Source organism: Papaver somniferum, chromosome 5, assembly GCF_003573695.1.
Source record: "Papaver somniferum cultivar HN1 chromosome 5, ASM357369v1, whole genome shotgun sequence".
Classification (NCBI taxonomy): Eukaryota; Viridiplantae; Streptophyta; class Magnoliopsida; order Ranunculales; family Papaveraceae; genus Papaver; species Papaver somniferum.
In genome coordinates this window covers 169,969,933-169,981,845 of record NC_039362.1, presented here as the reverse complement: position 1 = coordinate 169,981,845, position 11,913 = coordinate 169,969,933, and the positions used below count along the sequence as shown (strand labels likewise).

General features: G+C 35.4%; 1 protein-coding gene across 5 annotated transcripts; it reads left to right on the top strand.

The window, feature by feature from the left end:
- The first annotated feature begins 6,017 nt into the window (after positions 1–6,017).
- LOC113283602 (GPI ethanolamine phosphate transferase 2-like) lies at positions 6,018–11,677 on the top strand. 5 transcript variants are annotated; one of them, XM_026532928.1, is made up of 17 exons: positions 6,018–6,453; positions 6,547–6,643; positions 6,721–6,765; positions 6,885–7,052; positions 7,129–7,213; positions 7,319–7,425; positions 7,508–7,588; positions 7,750–7,802; positions 7,915–8,017; positions 8,181–8,324; positions 8,738–8,834; positions 9,014–9,245; positions 9,357–9,450; positions 9,585–10,595; positions 10,676–10,768; positions 10,908–11,191; positions 11,327–11,677. In XM_026532928.1, exons 1-17 carry the CDS (start codon positions 6,320–6,322, stop codon positions 11,466–11,468), a joined length of 2,970 nt encoding a protein of 989 aa, XP_026388713.1. In that variant the 5' UTR covers positions 6,018–6,319; the 3' UTR covers positions 11,469–11,677. The 5 variants fall into 5 exon arrangements, with proteins under 5 accessions (XP_026388713.1, XP_026388716.1, XP_026388715.1 ...); XM_026532931.1 differs by lacking the exon at positions 11,327–11,677 and having other exon boundaries at positions 10,683–10,768; XM_026532930.1 differs by lacking the exon at positions 6,018–6,453 and having other exon boundaries at positions 6,609–6,643; positions 6,695–6,765; positions 6,880–7,052.
- Positions 11,678–11,913: the final 236 nt, after the last annotated feature.

Genomic DNA, 11,913 nt, shown 5'->3' with positions numbered 1-11,913 from the left:
ACAGGGTCGGTACATTACCCGATACGCATACCAAAGAAGTTCTGAGTTCGTGATTTTTTTTGTGGTACACGTACCCAGTATGCATACCAAAATTCCCCGACCTTGAGGTACATGTATCTTGGCAGTTTGAATTCACATATAGGGTTGGTACACATACCTGGTATGCATACCATCCCTGCCGAAATTTTCCAGATGCATTAAAACTAATCTTCTATTATGTTTAGCATTAGAAAAATACTCTCAAACACTTTTAAGACAATTCTTATCATTAAATCACTTGTGATTATGTTTCATAGTTCAAGTCTTAAGTGTTATTGAAAACGTTGTTGCTTGAATGTTTACGACCTTCCTGGTTTATATGTGAACATATGATGCACGATTCTCAACGTGTTATATATTTATATATATATGTGCACCTTCTTCTTTGTCAAGGAAATCTTTTTATTCGCTTTTGGTAGCCATTCGTGGTGTAAATATTAGCGGAAAAGATTGGTTCTTCCTTTTAGGAGTTTTTTTGGAAGACGAACTTGCAGTATGTAATCATTATCGGTTTAATTATTCAATAGTCTTGTAAAATATGTACCTTTACGTTTTCGTGAATCGAGCTGAGATTTCATATATGCTCAGATGTTAAATCTATTATATTTTTTATAAACGGAAAATAGAACAAACTCCTTGAGAACTTTCTCTCAGTATCGATTTACTTGTGATCACACTTTTGTGTTATCACTGCATTACACACTCTGTAAGATTTTTTTATGTTGAGTCATACCGATTTAAACTATCTCTTTGTTCATAACTGGCGTTGAGATTAATTTAAGTCGATATTCAGGATACAAATCCATGTGATTTGTTAATGCCCGGCAAAATCCTTCTTTTTCATAAAGTAAGGTTACTCATGTTGTTCTCTTGGGAATGACATTAAATGGGGTGCTTAATTTGTATATCTTTGTGGGGTGTGTGGCTGTGGAATTTACAGGGAATGGTTGTATCTTAAATCTCCTAGATGAGCGCTAAGTATTTTCTTACTTTGTGATATCATCTAAATAATGTTGATATGAGGAGTTACATATTGACTATGTTATTATGTATTATCTCTAACTCTCTTTAAATCTTGAAATATCTTTTGATTTAATTTATTACGATCCCGTGATTTTCGTACCTTTGCTAATTTTTATTGACAAAAAGGGGGGAAATAATTAGAAGTTTTCCACTACGTACATATGGTTTACGGATTATTATGTAAGGGGGAGTGAATTAATAATCCATAGGTTCACCTATTATGCAAAAGATGTAAGTATTGATTAAGGGGGAGAAACATATCACCGTAGTATTACTTCAAATTTGTGACACAATTGAACTTTGGAGGAGATGATAATATTATGTTTCTGTATGACGACGATTGAGAATATTTTGTTTTTAAAAGTTGTTATCAGTATGGATATAGATCTTCAACAACAACGATGCTGAGTTGAACACGTTCAGAATCATCTCAACTTGAAGTAACGAAGAATTCAAGGAGTTAAAGAAACCAAGAAAATCAAGACATGATGGATTCAAGGAGTTTTTAAAGCTTTATTTTTTATCCATGTGTATTGATAGTTTTATCCCTAAAATTGACAAAGGGGGAGATTGTTAGAGCATTGCTCGGTCAAACTCACAAGACTGTAATCTCAAGCTTGTTGTCAAATTTAGTTTTCAAAACTATATCTTGATTTCTAGTCTACAATTAATTAAGTTTCGGATTAGGATAGAAGTGTAGTTGAGAAACGGACATCACGGCAATCATCATTGCGTTTTACCGTTTGGAAGAGAAGATCAGTCAAAACTTTTGAAGAACTTCTTCGACAAAAGGTAAGCGAAGACTGAACCACCTATTTCCCAAGTTATACTCACCTTTCTATCTATGAGACGTTGTCTCATAACTAAGTAAACTATCATAAGCATATCAAGAATTTTGAGTCAAGTTTATTTTGTAATTAGTTCTCGAAATATGACTAAGGTTAGTTAACGTTTCATACTTAATGAATTTCGGGTAAGAAAAATTTATTGTTCGCGACCATAATCATGATTCAAGAAATATCATTCGAAAATAGCCTAGAACGGGATATATGTCATTGATGTTATTTGAGAATGTTTCGAATTGATTTAGAGATAAATGTAGAACTACTGTAAATTCGGATATAAGACAGTGTACATACCAGTATTACAAATTAGGAAAACTAAGGTCTAAAGAAGTTATACATGTACTAAGTATACGTATCGGAGTATTTGTATATCCACAAGAAACTTTTGTTACGCATACACGTATGCACACCTTAAAAAGTGTGTGAACTCGTGAACCTGGATTAGTACGAAAACCATTACGCAAACTAGAAAAAAATTGTTGGTCCCGGAACCGGTTGGTTATCCATACCAGTACACGTACCTGAAAAGTTATGTGAACTCCGAAACTCGATCATGTTATAAAGTATACATACCAGTACATGTACGATGACTTAACTGTTCACGAACATGTTAATTATTTTTACCTCGTACATCTACTTACCATGTCGATTAAATTAATATGCACATAATTATTTCTCCGAGATAATTAGCATTTGAATAATATCTAAAAAAACACCATAGACATATGTGATCACATAATTGTGACTCGAGTTAATTCTTAAGTGTCATATGAAAATGCTCAAGCTTATAGTTTAGTTGGCTAGTTCCGACTAACCATTCATGGGCGTGGTCTATATACACGGTTCGGTTACGGTTCATCATAACCAGAGTGTATATCTTGTTATATTAATCAGATTCAAAGATTCATCTGACGGTGGATATTGTTTGCTTGGTTCCAATGTTATCTTTTCTTAAACCTAAAGCAATATATGATTTGAATTCTATAAAAGGGGAACCTCAAGCAACTGGGATCTTTGAATCCCGACACTACTTTTTGGTGTGTCCTAGTTGTAAAACTAAAGTCGTTTTTTTTTTTATTTTCCAAAACCCTTTTAGGGTTTAGCGAAAACAAAGACTTCATAGATTCGTGAAGACATGTTCAACTATTTTTTATATGATAGCTTGAGTATCCTGATCTTGTTTGATTTTTGAGGTGCTCACTTGAACATGATAGATAAAAGTCTTTAAGGTTATATGCATCTCAGACTTTTATTGATTCTACAAGTTTAATACTTGTGAGGTGAATAATAATCTAGGCCGCACTTCGGGTTGCATAAGTCTGGATTTTGAGGTTAGATAGACTTTGTCTATTGCTATCGATTTCCAATCACCTTGATCTACGATCAAAAATGAAGTCGCACATATAGGCTTATCCGTGGGAGGAAGATTAATACAAAGTCTTTAATTGAGTTGAAACAACTCTTAGGATGTAAAGGACGCCAGCTAAGGGAATCAATTGCGCGGAGTCCTGCTGGGATTCAAGAGGTGTAAGGAGCGCGAATGTAACTGAATTTTTGTGAGAGTTTAATTCGGTCTCAACTACATTCCAGTCCAAAGTTAATTGGTAGTATGCTAGTGTTTGTAGCCGCTTAGTACAGTTTGGTGTTCAATCTGGACTAGGTCCCGTGGTTTTTTTGCATTTGCGGTTTCCTCCTTAACAAATTTTTGGTGTTTGTGTTATTTATTTTCCGCATTATATTGTTTATCTTTATAATTGAAATATCACAGGTTGTGCGTTAATCAATTAAAGCAGATACATCCATCCTTGTTTGTTGGATGCGACTTGATTGCTTACTTGGGAAATTGATCTTTGAAATCACCCAAGTACTCTCACATGTAAATCAGGTTCACGGACTAGTCTCTGCAAACTTTTTGATTTTGAGAGAAAGAGATACAACTCTAGATATTATTCCTTGATTGAGATTCATTAAGTTGAGCTCTCGGAATTGTGTTTAAGTATGTCCATACAAATTGCTTACGAAAAAGTTGGTGGTGTATTTTGGTACCCCCGTGTTTTCACTTTGTATATGCGACATAACATTTTCTTTGTAATTCGTTACTAGATTGTGTGTTGAACTTTGGGTTGATTTCATACCTAGAAAATTATGTTTAACTACATGAGTTTAAGGAAGTAGACTTGCGAAACTTGTTTCTTTGTTGAAAGGAATCTCTAGGGATCTTTAGTGGAACCGATCCCTACTTTAAGATCCTTATCAGGGCCAATCCTTACTTAGGGATCTCTTGCAGTACCGATCCGTAATAGTAATTATATTTCCGGTTTCTATATGTAATTTATAAGATTTACATAGATTTCGGAATACGGTTTGCTATTTAGGAAAGTTCACAATGCCGATATTATGTGTATTTGAATACGTGTTAAAATCTTATTCATTTATTGTTCAATTTTATCCCTTAGTACTCAAGGTGAGATCCCAAACTTAAATAATTAAGAATATTTTATTTGATTTTCGAATTTGTATGTATTTACTTTCTCAGTAAGTAAAACATATCTTTGGAGAATATATTAGTAAATTATACTTGTATGCTAGCTAATATTGAGTTTTCATCCATGTGAGATCTTAGTATATTAGTTGGAATTAGACAAACACCAAAAAATGGTATTTATTGCATATCTTTTGATAATTTTGGATTTGGAAATTCCTTGGTGTCCAAACTACTTGACCTATAAATAGTGAAGTTTGTTCTTCTTACAAATTCATCCCAAAACACACACACTTCATTTTGTAGTCAGTTTGGGAAGCCGCCTATTAGTATTTATTCGTAATACTCACCTAGAGAGGAGAGTATTCTAACTGGGTGAAATTTCTTACGTTTGCTTCATTTAAAGACTACTATGGGATCAAGAAGCATCTAAAAGTACTGTTTGTTGGAAAGCGGATTCGTATTGTTATTTTAGTTTCTAATTATTGATTTGATTGACTAACGGTAGTTGAGCTTTGATTGCACCTAGTTTGTTTATTTCACGATCCTTCTCTTTTGAAATAAGGTCACTCGAACATATCAAGGATAAACGAAGTTCATATATATTTTAAAAACTGAAGATAGGCTTCTGACCATCCATTGCTAACAGACTCTGTTTTGCGCATGATTGATCATAAGGGAATCAAGTTATTTTTGCAGGTACATTGAATATCGAAGATTTTAAAGACAAGAATATTTTTTATTGGTATTATGATCTTTGTGATTATACTTCGTGCACATTTGATTGACCGGGATCCAACAAGTTGGTTTATCTTTGATAGACTTCCATAACTTGTTGTGTAAACCGACGATCTATCATTTGGTGGTTCTTTTCAGGATCTGAATCTGATAAGTTCTAAACTAAGATTTAATTATCTCGATAATCTAGATCTTGATTGATCTAAACCGATATAAGGGAGTTTATATTATTTAAATGGAAGAGTCTCTGTATAACTCAATAATATATATCTGATTTAATTGTTGAGACTGATATAGCGGTTACCGGTACAAATTAGTCCTTTACTGTTTAGTAATATAAGTCTTCACAACGGCTGAATCAACTTAAGATAGTGGACTTTATCTTAGGATTCACGTGTATTGACCATATTGGTAGTAGGCCCAGGGATACTAAGGAACTAGGTAACTTGGAGTTAGTCTCAGTTATACGAAGTTGGTAGTAGTATTTGTATAACGACTTATATCTAAGAGTATTCAAAACTGTATTAGGTCCCTGGGTTTTTCGGCGTTTGCGGGATCCTCGTTAATAAAATATTTTTTTGTGCTTTTACTTACTTTCCGCATTATGATTATTGTTTTAGTTATAATAAAGTAATTGCATTGTATATTAATTAAGCACTTGATTTGATCCCATTATTGGTTCGGACTGAACTTATATTATATACCAAATGGACATCTTGTGATTATTATTTTCTTGACAATCCCTGTATCATGCAAGATGTGTCATATATTGGTTGATACGAACAAATTATGGTGTACTTGGTACACGCCTCATTTTGATTTTAATAAAAAGGAATTATTAATTTCAATATATGAAATCAGTTTATCATAAATTCGTTGCCAATGATATTAGTTTGCTTTCAAGATCCGGAAGGCGATCAAAAGTGGTATCAACCAAATCCAAAACAACTGTTTCTGGAAAGTTGGGAAAGGGGACAAAATAAATGTTTGGTCTGATTTCTGGATTCCATGAAAAAAGCCACCATTACATGAACCAAACATTGGAACTAACTTAATTCCCAGTTGTGAACAGACGAAACTAGCCCTGATTATCATTCCCAATCCCATTTACTTTCCCTAACCTTCATCCCCCGAATTACACAGTCCTGGAGCACTCAGATCGACTGCCAATGTTTTTTCAAATTCCTTAGAAATGTCATCATCATCATCTCTAACTTGCGGTAGACTGGCGACATGGACTATAATTGCAGTTCTGCTGCAAATTCTAGGTCTTTTACTCTTTGTTTTAGGGTTCTTCCCTGTCAAACCAGCTCTCTCTGGCGTTAGGTATTACTGCTAATACATTTCATCTTTAAATGTCTTCTATAATCAAGGTATCTTCTATCACTTATTATTATTTGCTCTTGATTGATTTCACAGTGGTATGGAGAGTTATAGGGATCCAATGTCAAGTTCCAGAGAAGATCAAGAGCAGATAAAACATCTGTCTCAAAATCAATTGAGATCTTTATACAAGGTATTTCAGTTTCTATTATATTTTTGCTTGACATTATGCACATGTAATTAGGTCGAGTGAATTGTTCTTGTTAACAGGATATGTCGAAGATTTCGCCTACATTTGATCGATTAATACTAATGGTATGTACACTACTTGGCAATGTTGGTACTTGGTAGTGTTTTTGATTATAATTATAATCTGTTGGCGTGAATCTGGAGGATAACTTTCATTTTCGGGATTACAACATATGTCAGTTTAGGTTGTTGATGGTCTTCCAGCAGAGTTTGTTCTGGGAAGGGGCGATCAACCTCCAACTAAAGCTATGATGGAAGCTATGCCATATACTCAGTCATTATTATCTCATGGAAAAGCAATTGGGTACCACGCGAAAGCAGCTCCTCCAACAGTTACAATGCCTCGCTTAAAGGTGAATTTTTTGATGGCCTATGAAAGAGATTATTTGTGTGTGTTTTGTTGAAACAATTGTTGATGTATATACGCAGGCAATGGTTTCAGGAGCAATTGGGGGATTTCTTGATGTGGCGTTCAATTTTAATTCACAAGCTTTTCGAGATGACAATTTGCTTGGTTAGTTTTATACTTTTATTACAACTTGTGGAAGGATAAATAACAAAGCAAAATGGAAATTTGATAGAGGCGGAGTTTATTAAAATCCATAATCTAATCTTTCAGGTCAGTTATACAGCATTGGCTGGAAAATGGTGATGCTTGGGGATGAAACATGGATTAAGTTGTTTCCTGGATTATTTACAAGGCATGATGGAGTTAGCAGTTTTTATGTAGGTCTACACATTGTTGACGTTTAACTTTGATACTTGTGTTCTTGTTTTGTACTATTATAATCTGAGTTCCTCGCTTTAGGTCAAAGATACTGTTGAAGTGGATCACAATGTTTCTCGACATTTGGGAGCTGAACTTACAGCTACAGATTGGGATCTTTTGGTACGAATTTTAGTTCTCGAGGCTAATACTTCTGCTAGTGATAAACCTATCAGAGTTAATACCTTTCTAATATCAGCTTATTGTTCTAGAATTCTCCTCCAAGCTTTTGGAATTAATCTTTTTATCTATTTATTTTATTTTCTGCTCCAAATTTCTGATAGATTCTTCACTATCTAGGCTTGGATCATGTTGGCCATATTGGTGGGCGTAGTAGGTAACACATTTCTTCTTTTTTCATTCAGGATCATGCAATTGGCACTGTGGTTTCAATAGTAAATTTCCTAATTCTTATAAGAGCTAAATTATAATCTGTCCTACAATTCCAGTACCCTGATGATCCCGAAACTGAAAGAGATGGATGAAGTTATTAAGAAAATTCACATGAGCTCAGACCTACCTCAAGACTCTTCTAATGGGCGGACACTTTTGGTTTGTGTTTTTTGATTTTGCTATTTATTGTCTTTACAAATTACGTCGGACATTGTTGTAATTCATATTTAAGATGTTGGTGCTTAAAAAACAAATTGCGGTACTACTCCTTAAATAGTAAATTGTGGTACTACTCCCTTGTTAACTAAAACATCTTTTGTAGATGGTAGTCAGTGACCATGGCATGACTGAAAATGGGAACCATGGTGGATCTTCATATGAGGAAACAGATTCTTTAGCTCTCTTTATTGGTATAGGATCTAAGCTACCAGATTATGCATTGGCAACCCGAAAAACAGCTTCTCAGGTAATCAACTGCTCTTATTTCCGCCTCATTTGTACTTGAGTAATTATTGTAGAGATTGAATAATTATTTTTCGTTTCTCTGTACTCGTTAGAATACTTTGTTGATCATCCTCATGAAAGATTCAATAAAACAATGACTCGATTAATCTTCTGAGCAGTATGTGCCTCGTTTTTCACCATTTAACACCTTACTTTCTAGAACATTCGAGTCATATACCACCAAGTTCATGCAGTTATATGCCGGTAATGCGTGACATGTCTATAGACCTGAATATTCCTTGGGAATGACCTGCCAAAATATTACTCAAATGGTGACATTTTGTGCTGAATATGATCTTGTTCTGTGTTTTCGCACATTGTTTTGTTACTCTTGCTTTATTGCCTTTCTAACTCGTCACTTTTCTATTTCTCCAGGTAGACATAGCACCAACATTGGCTCTTCTTTTTGGTGTACCAATTCCAAAAAATAACATTGGTGTTCTGATGTCAGAAGCCTTTGACTCACTAGCAGGTCCAGTTCTTCCCGTTTGTAATTGATGTGGCATGTTTAGACCATTCATCTGTGCTCCTTAGGACTCGGTCAGAATCCAGATACTTGCGACAATTATTAAGACTGAGATATGAGTCATGTATGCTTTGCTCCTATCTGAATCTGTCTAAAACTACTCTGTTCTACTATTTGGAGTACAGATGACCAAAAACTGCGAGCTTTGAAATTAAATTCATGGCAGTTACTTCGACTACTGCAAGCACAGTTACCGGCTTTATCTTGTAGTAGTTATCCATGTGACAACTATGATGGGGCACAATGTTCAGGAATAAATGCATGCAAAGTTAGTATTGAGCAGAAGTTTTGCTGTTTATTCTCAAAAGCCACAACTCTCCACAGTTCATGGACATCTCAAAAACACAGAACTTCTAGGTAAACTAAAGAAACTGGCATGATCCATTTAAAAATAAGGAATTAAAATATTCGCTTACGTAGTATTGTTGGCTTGTTGCCTTTATTGATTACACATTCATTTATGTACAGGTCTAATAATAGTGAGGATGCTAGGAGCATATTTGCAGCATATAATGAATTTCTAAGAACTTCAAGTGAGTGGCTATCACGGAGAGCCACTGATGTAAGTAGCAATGAGCTTGATGTTAACTAGTAGTTTTCAATATAATATCTACCACATACGGTTGGATGGAGTTACATGGCTATCCTTGTACACGACGAGAATCCGTCAAATTCTAACAGTCTCATCTTTGGCAGAAACCTCCTGAACTGCTTGCTCCTGGAATTGCCTCAATGGCTGTATCTTGTGCAATGTTCTTGTTTATTCTATTCTGTTTGTGCAAGGAAGTGTACCTTAAAGAGAACCAAGGGCTTCTTGACTGCAGTTACAAGTGGCATTTGGATGAGGTTTACGCTTTGGTTGTGGTTGTGATCTTTGTTTTTAGTATGGGATCAAGTTCTATGGTAGAGGAAGAGCAATACATATGGCACTTTTTGACATCCACATTGTATTTGATATTTCTCCGTAAAAGTTTTCAGTTGCCATCTCCAGGAGCAGTACCAAACATGGGCAATGTGATCAAAAGACTAAAGAGCAGCAACCATTGCCCAATATATTCCATTATCTTCGTGCTTATTTGTGGGAGGATATTGAGAGGCTGGCATCAAGGTGGTGTTAATTGGGTTCATCTGCCTGACATATCAAAATGGCTTGAACAGACTGATCCTCCTACAATACAATCCTTCCAAATTGTCTCACTTCTCTTTATCATCGGTATGAGCTCCTTCAATCTTTATCTACTAGAACCAAAGAGAAGAATTGTTCTGGTTATTCAGGTCAGCTTGTTCTTGTCCGGATTCCTTTTAGTAATGCACATCATGGAATTTCAGGGCACTGTATTTGGACAATCCAACTATAGTTCCACTTTAATAGCTCAAAGTATTTATGCAACTATTATCATGACGGTAATTGTGACTGTTTTACAAGCACCATGGGTTACACCTGTTTCAGTTCGTGACCACCAAGTAAACAACGAATCCCTTTTGGTAAATTCTGCTTCCAAAGATATGGAAATCAGATCTCTTCTACCTGCTGTAAAATATTCTTTGCACTTGATTGGATTGACATACACAGTATGTTGGTGCCTTCTACAACTCTTACTTCAGCAACCAGTTAATGCAATGCCTGTCTTGTTGCTTTTCTTTCAAATTCTGGGGAGCATGTTCTACTTTTCCAACAATGAGACGCATAGCAAACATTGGGTCGAGGTCAGTTCCCGAATGCCAACTCCTTTCGTTATCCATATGCAAATACTGCATTTTCCATGTGCTAATACTACACTCTGTAGGTTGCAGCATTGTACTTTCTGGGAATGGCTGGCCATTTTGGCCTTGGGAACAGCAACACTCTTGCCACTATTGATGTTGCAGGAGCTTTTATAGTGAGTTTTATCTCTGCCTCTTGGTGTATCCTACTTTCTGTACGTGGTATGATTTTCTAATGTAGAAAAACTAAAGATAGACGATGACAGAAAGTAAAATGTACAAGAAGTTTTGACTGACTGGTATCATTGTTGCTAGGGAATCTCGAGTCACTCAACATTACTTTCTGGAGTTCTGATGTTCATTATTACCATGGCATCTCCAATGTTATTCCTTCTCAGCCTGGTGTTTTACATATCAACCAAGGATGCTAGCTATTTGCTGCTCTCCAAGAATGGAGACTTGGGACATCTTCTTCAAATGATGATTGGCTTTCCTTGCCTTGTTCCGTTGGCCTTAAATTCAGTTATGCTGACTGCATTCACCGTCGTCTTGTTCGCAATGAGAAACCATCTATTCGTTTGGAGTGTATTTTCCCCGAAGTAAGTATGGACACCATTTACCTCATTTAGCATCAGATTTATAACATTTCATATGACCCTTTAAATTGTTAAGAGCCTAGAAGTGTATTATTCATCATATGATTAATGCTACCTGGCATAATATTGTTCTTGCAGGTACTTGTATGTCCTGGCTATGGCAGTTTGCGTATATGTTGGAGTGTTTATAGTAGCTGTTGCTGGTATTTACACGTGTTCGGTATTCTTCTTAAGGGAAAGAATGCTTCGGCCTAAATCCATTACCAAGTTAAAGAGCTGAGATACCCAGCCAGTTTTGCTCAAGAAATGGTATATACCAACGACGAAAAACTTCACCCATGAAATTGAGAAGCTTTTGTAAGTTTCCTCGGGAAGATGAGCTTATCCCAAAGTAGTGTAGCTTCTTAGTAGTTTTTAGTACATGTTAACTCTTCTTCTTCATAATTGTATATTTAAAAACGTCAAACGTTATAATCTAGTTTTTATGTACACAGCGGTTTAACGTTATAATCTAATAGCTCTCCTAGATGTTTCCGGGTGTAGAACTCAGCTCTCGGAATCATTACATCTTATTCTTACGTGATTTCGTAATCTCTACTTCTTAATGGTCTTATGATCACATGGCAATATTTCCGTGTTCGGAAGCACATCTTTTGTCCCCTAAGTTGTAAATGGGAGGACAAATGTCTTTTTCTAATTCGGAATATACAAATATTTCCGTGTTT